At 40.8% G+C, this 13381-nt stretch overlaps 1 protein-coding gene and 1 long non-coding RNA gene across 3 annotated transcripts in view; both read right to left on the bottom strand.

Annotated features, from left to right (window-relative positions):
* Window positions 1-13381, bottom strand: part of ELOVL5 (ELOVL fatty acid elongase 5) — a 76193-nt gene that overhangs the window by 17790 nt on the left and 45022 nt on the right. For both annotated transcript variants that reach the window (XM_047732819.1, XM_047732818.1), the window contains 2 exons: window positions 12235-12300; window positions 9080-9267 (listed from right to left, as the gene is read on the bottom strand). In XM_047732819.1, the coding sequence (XP_047588775.1) occupies window positions 9080-9267; window positions 12235-12292 (246 nt within the window). In that variant the 5' untranslated portion in view covers window positions 12293-12300. The remainder of the gene's footprint in view (window positions 1-9079; window positions 9268-12234; window positions 12301-13381) is intronic.
* On the bottom strand, window positions 7095-9073 carry LOC125102104 (uncharacterized). The gene is made up of 2 exons (XR_007128053.1): window positions 7670-9073; window positions 7095-7453 (listed from the first exon to the last, which is right to left on the bottom strand). It is a non-coding gene; the product is annotated as an uncharacterized LOC125102104 (long non-coding RNA).

The following is a 13381-nucleotide window of genomic DNA, read 5'->3' as shown; positions in this document are numbered from 1 at the left end:
AAACCTCAAGCCAAGACTCAGCATCTCCAGACGGTACTGCACACTGGTCTGAGGCGCAGACCCGAATCCCAGGCCTCCCCGCGAATGTGCTCTCTGCAGAAAGGGAGGTGACAGTCCAAGGAACAGTAAAGGAGTTAGCCCAGGACCTGGCATGGGAAGCACTATGTAAGTCTCTGCTATGACTCTAGCCAGATGTTTGCTCTTTCTGCTGCCCACGCACAAAGGCCCACGACTCCCACGACTAGGTCTGAAGTGGTGCCAGGGCATCCTTCGCATAATTTAAAGAGACTTCTCCAGGCTACTACGTGACTCTGGTTTTGCAGATTAAATCTGCGTTAGTTTTGTCCAGTGACACGTTCCTTGGTACCCCAACTCCAAGTGGCCAAGTTACCAAAGGTTTGCGGAGTCAGTTTAGAGAAGTCAGGCTGGGCTTTGAACCAACTCCGAAGCTTGCGCTCTATTGGAAGGTAATCCTTGCTCTTCCGCTGGGTGTGAGGAGAGACGGGAAGGCTGTCTGGGTTGCACCCTTCCTCCATTCACCCAATATAAGGTGTTCTCTCAGGGCAGTGCCAGATAAACTGAGAGGAACATAACTGAGCAGGGTGCTTCCAGTCCCTGAGAAAAGCTTCATTCTGAGCAAGGAACTTTAGTTGCAAGGAACTAAGAGTGAGAAGTATTTTAAGGCAATGATCAGGCCTTTCCGAGAAATATTAATCTCACCACATGTTTCAATTTCTCTGTACCTCTATTAAAGGAGAAAAAGCAGAATAATAAAAAAATTTTTTGAAGTACTTTGGTAAACATAATTAAAAAAAAAATTCAATATTCAACTACCAGGTCTTTTAAGTGTTTTTCCAAATGCTATTTCCCCACAATAACATTTCTATTTTCGGAAAGCCTGAAGGGAAAGAAAAACAAGACAGTTTAGAATATAATGTTTCCAAAGCAACTGCTCTGTGGTTCTATCAGGACCTTCAAAGCCAGAGCCCACGGAAGAACAGGCTGTCAGGTGCCCGGGGAGATGCTTCAGCTGTATCAACCCCACAGTGACAGAGGGGTTAGAAGGTACAAGCAAAACACCCACCCAGCAAATTTCTTTCATTTTTCCAATAAAGCAGTATCAGAAATCTTCAAAAGAAGATTCAAAGAAAAAAAGTACTGACTTCTGGTTCTGACAAAATGTTTTTAAAGAGGAGATTTAAGTAGATTTAATAATTATTTCTAGAGGTCTGACCTCACAGATGTGGCTGAAAGCAAGTGGTTAAGTTTGGAGATAAGTGTCATATCTAGATCACGGAAACAACAACAAAAAAACTCCCATAATGCTCTTATGTTATGTAATGGGGCGGGGGAGACAAGTGGCAAACCTTCAAAAATAAACAGCATGAAGCCGTTTACACTGAACACTCAATAGATGGATGGAACAGCAGAGTAGACACAAATGAAAATGTGAGCGAATCAGAAAGAGATGAGGCACAAATACAAGGAGAGACAATGTAGGGTCGGGGACTGTTAACACGTGTTTAATAGTAGAGGGAGGAGAGGCCGGAGATGAGCAGATGAGAGCCGAGGTCTTTCCTGAATTAATGAAATACGTAAACTCTCAGACCCAAGGCTCACAAGTCCTGAATGAGACAAATAAAAATAGATGACTACCCAGGCACACAACTGTTTTATTTTCGAACACAACTTAAAAATTACCTGGAACAAAAATGATTACTTATGAATGAACAAAAACAGGATTCTGGAATGAATCTTTAAAGTGCAGAAGAAAAACAACTTCATCTAGAGTTCTATGCCTAAAGACCAATAAAATGATGCTCAAGGGGCGCCTGTGTGGTTCAGTGGGTTAAGCCTCTGCCTTCAGCTCAGGTCATGATTCCAGAGTCCTGGGATCGAGCCCCGTGTCGGGCTCTCTATTCAGCAGGGAGCCTGCTTCCCCCCTCTCTGCCTACTTGTGATCTCCTCTCTGCCTACTTGTGATCTCTTTCTCGCTCTGTTAAATAAATAAATATTTTTAAAAAATGATGCTCAAACAGAGACTGAGAGTTGAGTCTTCACAGCAAAGAACTACTCCAAGAGAAGGAAACGGAGCCTCAAAGGGAGGAATGGATTTCACAGATCAGGAGTGAGCACAGCAAAGAACAAGCCCTGACTGCAAAGATGACAACAGTGCAGGACATTTAACAAACGCTGGGACGAAATGCGATGGAGACACACAGGAGAGGGGGATCAGCAAGAGAACTTCCAGCATCCTGTGTGACTCAGGAGGGCAGAAATAAGAATTCACTGTAGACTTTACGAAGTTGAGGAGGCATATTAAAAACTTATGGGCAACACTAAAATACAGACTTAGAATGAATATTCAATCAGTAAATGAAAATATAATAAACACAAAAATTCAACAGAAAATAGGAAAGAAGGAAAAAAAGGACATGGAAAACACATATACACACCAAAAAAGGTGATAGAAATTATCCTAAAATAATCACTACGCTAAATGAAAATGGGTTACATTTCCCCACTAAAAGAGACTATCAGATTCAATCATTAAAGTCCTAGTGTATCTAGTTAAAAAAAAAAAAAAATCACACTTGCACAAGGAGACCAAGAATCCTCCATACAACATTATCAAAGGAAATCTGTACATTCATGCAAAGAAAACTTCCTAAAATGGTATACTAAATTCTAACACTGAAATAATACAGAAATTAACTAATTTCTATGATTCAACATGGAGTCATCTCACAATTTAATACTGACTAAAAGAGCAAGGAACTTTAGTTGCAAGGGAACTATGATTCAACATGGAGTCATCTCACAATTTAATACTGACTAAAAGAAAGCTATCTGAAAGAGTATAAACAGTAAGCCATTAACATAAATTTTAAAATTTCCCAGAATATACACATGTACTGAAAGTATAAAAACATATTTAGAGAAGAAACATATGAACTTCAGAAGAAAGTTGTATCTGGGAAGGGGCTGTATTTCAGATGCATTTTTATAATATTTTCTTTTTTTAATTTAAATTCAATTAGCCAACATATAGTATATCATCAGTTTCAGAGGTAATGTTCAATAATTTATCAGTTGTGTATAATACCCAGGGCTTATCACATGCATTTTAATTTTTTTAAAGATTTTATTTGTTTATGTGAGAGAGAGAGAGAGAGAGAAAGTGTCCGTGGGGGGAGCAGACAAAGAGGGAGAGGCAGACTCCCTGCTGAACAGTGAGCCCAACATGGGGGTTTAACTGAGCCACCCAGGTACCCCTAATATCTTCTTTTTAAAACAAATAATTCAAACCAATAATAAAAGGTCAATATTTGTGAAGGCACATAGATATCATTTATGTGACTATACTTTCTATATGTTGAAGTAGTTTTGAAATTACAATTTAAAGTAAGAAATACAATGGGGAAGAAAGAGGAAGTTTTGGTTCTACGCCAATCCAGATCCATCTATCCAGCTATCGACCACGGTTTTAAAATTGCATTTTAAATGTTCTGAATGTCTGAAGTCTCTCACCCTATTCACAACAGACAGTTCTAACTGCAAGGGAATAAACACAAACAAGTACTAAAAAAAACAATCTTATTTGTAATCTGTGATTTTGTTAAATAAAGTAAAACCATGGTTCAGGCATTTGCTTTTTTTCTACCCCAATACTCACGAAACATTTGGTGGAGCCACATTAACAGAGGGAAGAAACACTGAGATCACAGCCATCTTCCAAGCCAGTGATCAGTGTGTGAGGGACAGGATGCTGAGGCCACACCCAGCGGAACACCTGAGTGGAAAGCTATGAGTCATGCTCCTTGGGAACAGTGGGAAGGCAAGAGAGGCTTAAATCACAGAATCACTGCTCCATAGAGCTCAAGTCCTGACTCCATGTGCTCCTGGCTTCCCAGGGGAACTGTGTAGAATCCTTAAGGAGATGGAGACTGTCAGAGGTGGCCTAGGTCTGAAAGAAGAGGGAGTTTCTCAGGGGTAGAGACCAGGAGAATGAAAGGAACTTGGTGTTGGGGGGTTTGAGTGGAACTATGAATAACGTGCAGGCTGGAAGCTCAAAGGGTCTCCTCCTGAGGAAAGGGGCCAGCAGTTCTTACAATTCAAAACCTAGTGTCCTATTCAATAATGACCCTGCTTTCCCTGCAGCTACTGCTGCGTCCCAGGATTGGTACACAAGACTCAGACCCATCGACTGGGATGCTCCCTTTTGGACTGGAACAAACCAAGCAATTCGATCCTCTTGCTGAGGGGGCACAAGAGGCGAGAGGTAGGAGGAGAGCAGACACACCCAAATGGATCCACATCAGGATATACCAGCTGTCTATATACCTATATGCCTATAACATGGGACTCCCATGTTCGACATGTTTAAAAAGATAAACTCAAAATGGATAAAAGACCTCAACGTGAGACAGGAATCCATCAGAATCCTAGAGGAGAACATCGGTGGTAACCTCTTCGATATCAGCCACAGCAACTTCTTTCAAAGGCAAAGGAAACAAAAGCAAAAATGAATTTTTGGGACTTCATCAAGATCAAAAGCTTCTGCACAGCAAAGGAAACAGTCAACAAAACAAAGAGGCAACCCAGGGAATGGGAGAAGATATTTGCAAATGACAATACAGACAAAAGGTTGATATCCAGGATCTATAAAGAACTCCTCAAACTCAACACACACAAAACAATCATATAAAAAAATGGGCAGAAGATATGAACAGACACTTCTCTAATGAAGACATACAAATGGCTATCAGACACATGAAAAAATGTTCATCATCACTAGCTATCAGGGAGATTCAAATTAAAACCACATTGAGATACCACCTTACACCAGTTAGAATGTCCAAAATTAGCAAGACAGGAAACAACATGTGTTGGAGAGGATGTGGAGAAAGGGGAACCCTCTTACACTGTTGGTGGGAATGCAAGTTGGTGCAGCCACTTTGGAAAACAGTGTGGAGATTCCTCAAGAAATCAAAAATAGAGCTTCTCTATGACCCTGCAATTGTACTCCTGGGTATTTACCCCAAAGATACAGATGTAGTGAAAAGAAGGGCCATCTGTACTCCAATGTTTATAGCAGCAATGGCCACGGTCGCCAAACTGTGGAAAGAACCAAGATGCCCTTCAACGGACGAATGGATAAGGAAGATGTGGTCCATATACACTATGGAGTATTATACCTCCATCAGAAAGGATGAATACCCAACTTTTCTATCAACATGGACGGGACTGGAAGAGATTATGCTGAGTGAAATAAGTCAAGCAGAGAGAGTCAATTATCATATGGTTTCACTGATTTGTGGAGCCTAACAAATAGCATGGAGGACAAGGGGAGATGGAGAGGAGAAGGGAGTTGAGGGAAATTGGAAGGGGAGGTGAACCATGAGAGACTATGGACTCTGAAAAACAATCTGAGGGTTCTGAAGGGGCGGGGGGGGTGGGGGGTTGGAGGAACCAGGTGGTGGGTATTAGAGACGGCATGGATTGCATGGAGCACTGGGTGTGGTGCAAAAACAATGAATACTGTTACGCTGAAAAGAAATAAAAAAATTTAAAAAAAAAAAAAAAAGGAGTAAGAAGTGGGGGCCAATGGAAATGAGTCCAGCTTGGACATACACTGCATCATGAGAAGCCACATCTGGCATTGTACGGTTGGGCATTCTCAATCTGGAGCTCAGGGACTTACAGGTAGCTTGGGGAAACATGGGGGGGCTTCGATAAAGACGAAATATGCCCTCCATCTCAAAGGGTAGAAAAGGCACACAAGAATTTTACATTTGCTACAAAGGGCACAGATTTACAATGCTGAGAAACTAACACAAACTAAGCTGTTTCTCTTCTATGAAATTTTATTTGAGCCTTCACCACTGATTGTGATTTTATTTTTTTTCAAGATTGTATTTATTTATTTGACAGAGAGAGAGCATAAGCAGGGGGAGCGGCAGGCAGAGGGAGAAGCAGGCTCCCTTCTGAGCAAGCAGTCCGATGTGGGGTTCTATCCCAGGACCCTGGGATCATGACCTGAGCCAAAGGCAGATGCTTAACTGACCGAGCCACCCAGGCGCCCCTTGACTGTGATTCGTTAACACCTCATTTAGAAAGTAAAAGCCAAAAGGCTTGTCATAAAGTCCTGCATTTTTAATCTAAAACACATCACTGTTCAAATACACTTCTAAGCAGGGATCTACGATCATTTTCCTGAAAATAAACACTAAGTTTTTTGGAGAAAACTGTATGTAATCCAAGTCTCTTTTACTCTCTTACAATCAACCACAGTCACTATGAGTGTAGACTTTTTCTGGATTTTAAACTCTGTTTCACAGTTTTCAAACTGTCATTTAGTTATTTTCCTGCTTCTGGTAATTTTAAACTCATAGTGACTCTCCCCCTTTCACTTCCTTGTTATCTCCCTTCTTTTAAGGTTTCTTCTTGTCTCCTTTAGTGACAGCTACTTTTATTTGTATTAGCCCAGAACTTGCCAAGGCAGCTGTGAATTCACACGGAATAAAATAAACAGAACTACCAATGACTACCTATTTATTTTTTAAATTCCTTACAGACCCAAATATGTAGAGAAGCAGAGGGTAAATAAAGCCTAATAATCAAGACTCTGCCAACTGTGTGACCACAGGCAAATGGTTCCTGGGACACTTCGCTGAACTGTGGGGCCCAACTGGGATCTATGACCTCCTCAGTTTGTTCTGTCATAAAACTCCATGACTGCCCTCCTAGGTTTTAACAGCCAACGGAATATAAATCCTAGTTAAAAGGAAAAAAAAAAAAAAAGGAGCTAAGAGGAAATGAAAAACTTGACAAAGGATATGTTATAATGGTATTACTGATGGGTTTATGTACATACAGGGAAAAAAGTCACACAAAAATCAAATGCAGGGCGCCTGGGTGGCTTAGCGGGTTAAAGCCTCTGCCTTCGGCTCGGGTCATGATCCCAGGGTCTTGGGATCGAGCCCCACATCGGGCTCTCTGCTCAGCAGGGAGCCTGCTTCCCTTCCTCTCTCTGCCTGCCTCTCTGCCTGTGATCTCTGTCTGTCAAATAAATAAATAAAATCTTAAAAAAAAAAAATCAAATGCAAATACCTATAACAAATAGTAAAATGTGGGGCTTTTTTTCAGCTCAGGAACACCTGATCTGGACATATTTTAGAAACTGGATTTAAAAATTAAGGAATTACTGCCTCCTTAGGATTACTGTTCTACGTACTCTAAATCGTCAGGACTGTTTTCCTCCACTGTATTTTTTCTTAGGTCTCTTCATCCAGTGTTTAGATGGCTCAATGTCACGTCTAGTTCTCACCAAGCTGTCAGAGGAAAATCTGTATTTCCTACCACAGTGCTTCTGGACCATCCAAATTCAGTCCTATGCACACAGCAGCAATTTATACATCACCGTTCTTCCCCTCTTTACACCAAGAATGATCTGTTTGAGAGAGGTTAACTATGAAGTTCTGGCTCTATCTCCCAGGCTTGAGAAACCCATAAGGCAGATCCTTAATTTCTAGAAGATTTAATAATCTTAAATATTTTTTCTCTAGAATACCACTATGTATAACAATAAACTCTACAAAAGCTTTCTTAAGGAAATGGCTGTATCATCTATCAATTATGGGAAAGTAAACGATTCACTCTGAAAAACCTGACACTTTGCTGTAGTTTTGTCCCTTGAACACAGAGAGATGTGCACAGTGCTGGGCCCAGGAGTCATTCCTATGCACTGCCCTTGCCTCCAGTCCTGCAATATCCATCTTGGAGGCTAATTAAACTGCCTTCATTCTAGAACAGGACAGAAAAAGTGAAAAAGGGGGTTGTAAGCATTTCACAAAGTATCAAGCATAAACATAATGATAGTAGCATCTACTGTTCTATTCCTAAACTCTCTAGCTGGCTTATGAAACACATATAGGTGAACAAGGCCCAGACCTCCCACAGGTGCAATCAATACCCCTCACAATCAGAGTGTTCTTCACTGGTGTAACCGCTCAGACGCACTCTCACACACAACCGCATGCACACAGACAGGGAGGCAGGATGGAGAGGGCTCAGGCGGATGGAGAATTCGTTCTTTCCTCTCAATACCAATTTTAAGATTCATTTTGATTTCCCCCCTCCTTCCCTTATCATCTTCTTTACTACTCCTTGGAGAATTAAAGCCACAATAAAAGGTTAAAAGTCTAAATGGGAGTGCTTGCAAATGTTTGTATGTGGCTAAATTCTCCACCCAGCGATAGAACAATAGTTTTGGGTTGCGAGACATTTGTACTGTAAGCCTGAAAGGTGGAGTCCCTCTCCTAAAACTGTACACAAACTGTGATTACCCAGAGGGCAGCTTTCCTCCCCCTCATTAGCCTTAAAGCCTGTATTACACAACAATGAAAAACAGGGAGGACCTAAGTTTTGATTCCAGTTTCTTTCATTTTTATTTCAGCTATAATGTTTGCCTCCGAGATCATCAAATAATAGTTTTCAACATCCCAGTTATATAGAAAAAAGAATTTGGCCCAAACTTACAGACCATTCAAATCTTAAACGTAGATCTCACCGTACATTCCTCTTAGCTTTTAAAAACTGAATTTGTCAAATCTCAAAGCTATTTACAGTTATCAAATCAGGCAAGAGGCTGACTTACCAAAAAACATACCAAACACAACTGCTACCCACTTCCTTCCTCCCCCACCTCCAAACGAAAATCCTGTATTTATTAAATGCTTAATAATAAAGTGTTCACAGATCTGTTTTTCACATTTTGTTCATTTTCCACCCTGTATTCTGCCTGCATAAATGTATTTCTGGAACTACTTAATTCTGAATATAACATGAAGCATCACAAAACAATCAATAGCAAAGGCTTCTATTTTAGATATTCTAGAAGGCATATTTATAAAAACAACTCTGGCATTTTAGAAAAATCAATTTTAAAACATACTCAAAATGGATTAATGTATTTGCTCTCCCAGTCCCCCATCCCACCCTGCAACACAGCTGCTCTTCCTCATTTAGGAACAGCATTCAGGACGGTGATCAGAGCACATTTAAGGGGGAGACCTACCTCACAGAACATATAAAGAGACAGCAATGTGAGGCCAAGGTTATAGACCACTAAAATTCCCCGGCAAGAGAACGGTTGCCTATTCTTCATGTATTTTGGTCCCAGCCATACAATTAGTAAGTATATGACAGAGCAGATAAAAGTAGGTATATAATTGTCCAGAAGAAACCATCCTTTTACTCTGGTATCTGGAAAGTAATAAAAGAAAAATATTTAGTGATTAATAAGGCAGATATAAAAACAACTACAACTTTTTTTCCCCAAACATTAAAAATCTTCTCTCCCCATAATTTTATAATAGTCATCTAATACTCCAGTTCCTAATGCCAACGAAGCAACTGGAAGAGGAAGCAGGAGTTTTCAATATTTGTCATACAAGGTGAAGCTCCTGTTACATGTTCTGAGTAATGTGCACATCATACATGGTTTTTGCTAAGTAAAAATAATACGTATTCCAAAGAATCTTAAGGAAAGCAAGGAGAAAGCTAAATTTGCCACTAACTGTATTTACTGACCAGATCTGCTGACTGATGGACAAGATAACAGAACTCCAGAAATGACAGTCTTTTTGAACTCCAGAGTCCTCATCTGAAGTGTCTGCCAGCCTGCCCAGCAGGTGCAGACTCAGAGAAAATGGGCTATTCATCCAGCTTAATGACAGTCACAGTCACCCCAATGAGAAAGGCAGCATCTACTATGAGTGCAACGGTCAACAGCAGAGGGGACAGTACTTTTTAAGGAAAAATAAAAAGGGGTGAGGTAGCAAGGACCAGTGTGGTGACTATTTAGGGAACCACAGGAGCAGCAGCAGCTTGAGAGAGAAGACCTACACTGATTCAAAGATGCTACAGGGGGAGGAGAGCTCTCCCCTGCTCTCCTCTCCTCCTTTCCCTGCAGGGATGAGAAAAATTAGTTCCATGTAGGTGTAGCTGCAGGAGCAATCTGACAGCCTTCTCTTTGGATGGGGGTAAACTCTCTGGCAGCTAACCCTCCCCCAGGTGTTAACCTGTCCCCTGTAGGTCAACTTCAGCCTGTGACCGGTGCCCAGGAAGCCACCTCTGCAACACATTCCCCTTGGATGATCCTGCTTTGATGAACTCCCCAAAACCTTTCACTCCTCAATCTTCTCTCCCCTCCAAGGTCACCTACTCTGGAGCTCAAAGGCACATGTATGTTTTGCCTCCCCCATCTTCAGAGAAGCAGCAGCTAGTAAGGACAGTCTTTGTCCCTGCTTTGACCTCCTGACTGGGCCATCCTGCTACCTTCCCCAATACTTTTTCTCTTGATCTTGCAGGAAAAGCAGCCATCCAGTTGGAGAACAGGTTGTCAGTCTCCTTTCTTGCAGACATTCTAAATTCACCAAGTGTCTCTCTGTAGTGCTCCTGCCATGGCTTTAGAGGGAGATGCCCTCCCTCCTCTCCCCATTACTTAGGCTAAGGTGGTCCCAGTGGACTTAAGGAGGAGGTTCTTAATGCCTTGTGTTCTCAACTCTGGCCCCTGGCTATCAACTGTGAGAAAACAAGTTCCCATTTAGCAACTAACATTAGACTGTTACATGTTTGTGTGCGCACATAGATCACAAACAGTAAATGCACACGCAGAGACCTCCTCCCATTTCCTTTCACTTAATGTTCTATTTTACACCTTGCTTTTGAAATTTCATAAGGCCATATGCCATATGTGCAACCTCTTTCTAAACTGCCAAATACTTCCAGTACTTCCAGCCCCACTGTAGCTCCAGGCAGGAAGTCCCCAGGGCTTGAGCAAACCCTGGTAGTCTCTGCCACCCTGTGCTGACTTGTTCAGACACGGGCATGTGAAACAATTGTGGCCATGGAGCTCTGAGGAAATGGCAATTGGGTGAAAGGTGCTGGGGAAGAGTTTCCTTATTCTCAAATTTATGCAAGCGATCACATGTTTTCCTTCTCTGCAGCAGGTGCCACCTGTGGCTTCTGCAGCCATGAAAGGTGGAGGGAGTTTTCTAGGTACACAACTGCTGATATACTGAGAATACTAAGTAGAAAATGACAAGAATAAGTGTCCTGGGTCCCTGAAAAATCTCAGGAGTTGCTCAATCTTGGTCATGTTTATTATTGTTTCAGCCATTTAAAATTGGATTCTTTTGACCCATAAGGTTGAAATAAGGCATCATCTCAACGCAAGTAAATATACAAGATGATCTAACTTGTTTTTCTCATTTAGCTATACACTAACTGATTTAACCTGCCGCCTCCTGATGGGCACCTAGATTATTCCCAGTCTTGTCAAGCAATGCTGCAGAGAACACCCTTATTCCTATCTTCGCGTATCTGATCAAGACAAGTTCTAGGATGAAGGCTCAGGAGTCAAATAGCTGAGTCAAAGGGCATGTGCATTTTTATTTCAATGGAAGACACAATTACCCTTCAGAGAGGTCATACCATGTAGACTCTTTTCCCACATCATCACTGCTATCAAACACATTTCATTTCTACCACGCTAAGAGACTGAATTCCTTTTGCTGTTTTCTTTTGTACTTGAAAAAAATCAGAAGTGAAACTGAATCTTTTCATCTATTTAAAAGCTTCTTGCAATTTTTTAATGACTCTGTGAACCTAAAAAGTTCCTTCTTTATAGATACATCACGTATCATTCCAGATGACATTCAAAGAGAGCAATATGGAGCTGATTTACTTCCTAAGAGGAAACAATCGAAGAAGTATAAAAAAGTGAGGTCAGGTGTATATATTTACCCATTGATGTGACACAACATGAAAGGACATTAATAAGTCTTTAAAATTGTAAAAGGGGACAAGTTTTAAACTACTCCAGCAGTGCATCTTGGAAACCAGTCTCAGCTGCAGACTCGCAAGAACCGAGGAAAACGTTCCACCAGTGATGGTGAAATCTGCAGCATTCCTGGGCTGCAAACTTTCTAGCATAATCTGAACCCCCAGCTACAGTCAGCAGAGGGTCACAGCAGCTGTGTGTCTGCTCCGATAGCCAGGGACACTGCACCACTTCAAGACTGTCATCACAGGGCTTCTCTAAGCCGCTTGTTATCCAGGACAAAGCGTTAGTTTTATCATAGAAGATGCTAATGTTTTCTAGAATCTGTTCATGCAATATTTATAAGTATCCATAAGGGGAGGAGAGCAAAACCAAAACCACCTTACCTCGGGGGCCTAGCAATGCCTTGAAATAGGTACTACGTGATGCATCAAAATTTTCCATTTTAAAACCTATTAAGAAAAACAGACATTGATTAATCTCTACTCAAAATGCTTTTTATACAGTGCTTTTTCATAAAAGAACAAGAACAAATCCTTTTCAAAGAACATGCTACAGACAAGGTTATGCTGAAACTTTTTTTTAACTCCCAAAGTAACTTGTGTGCTGTGTCTAATTGGAAAACCAAAGGAAAGACAGAATCCTGTGAATTCACTTTATAAATGAAGTGCCAGTTTTCTGAACTTTTTTCGCAGTTCCATAAAAATGCTTTTCATGAAGCTGGAATCTCAGTGGGGAGAAGAGTGGAACTGGACTGAAAAAGGCGGCAGACGGGAGAAGATCCCATCTGGGCAGGAACCAGAGCTCGAGGTAAGACTGTAGCCAAGAAAGGAAGAGCCATGTTGGAGAAAAGAAGGCCACAGTAAAGAGATGGAGTCCTCTGCTTGCTATCTTCATTAATTATTATTTAAAAATATTTCATGTCCATGGTAAAAAAAAAAACAAAAAACAAAACAAAACAAAAAAACTCATCACTTTGCTCCAACCACAATCCCGAAGCCCCACTGTCAGAAGGAACCTATGGTAACACATCTTGGATATACCTCGAGACTTTTCTCTTCTGAGCTCAAAAGGGGTCATGCCAATTGTTTTTACAATTGTGGATTTCAACCCATTACTAGATGATTAGGTCAACTTAGCATTAGAAAGCAATAATAATATTAATCAGAGTGCTCTGCCTCTAGTGAGAACGATATTTTCATAAATCTCTAGTGTTATTGTATCACCTAAGTATGCTGATATATGTTGTAATATAAAATATATTCTTACTGTGGAGGTTACAGTGAACAAAGAGAAAACAATGTTATATTAAGGAGTACATATTGCTTGCTTGCTTTCACTTAAAACATCTTGGAAATATAGTCTATCAGTAGTTACAGATTTACCTTTATCTTCGAAGATTTTATAGCTCCCCACATTTCCCATTTAAGATATACATTTACAGTAGAGCTAAGTATCTTTTCAAATACTCTTTTCTATATTAAAGTTAGAAGGCATACATTTACTTTTCACAGAATTAACCACAAAGGCAAA

Source organism: Lutra lutra, chromosome 6 (assembly GCF_902655055.1).
Source record: "Lutra lutra chromosome 6, mLutLut1.2, whole genome shotgun sequence".
NCBI classification, from domain to species: Eukaryota; Metazoa; Chordata; class Mammalia; order Carnivora; family Mustelidae; genus Lutra; species Lutra lutra.
The sequence above is the reverse complement of the archived record's forward strand: the minus strand, read 5'-3'. Positions and strand labels throughout refer to the sequence as shown.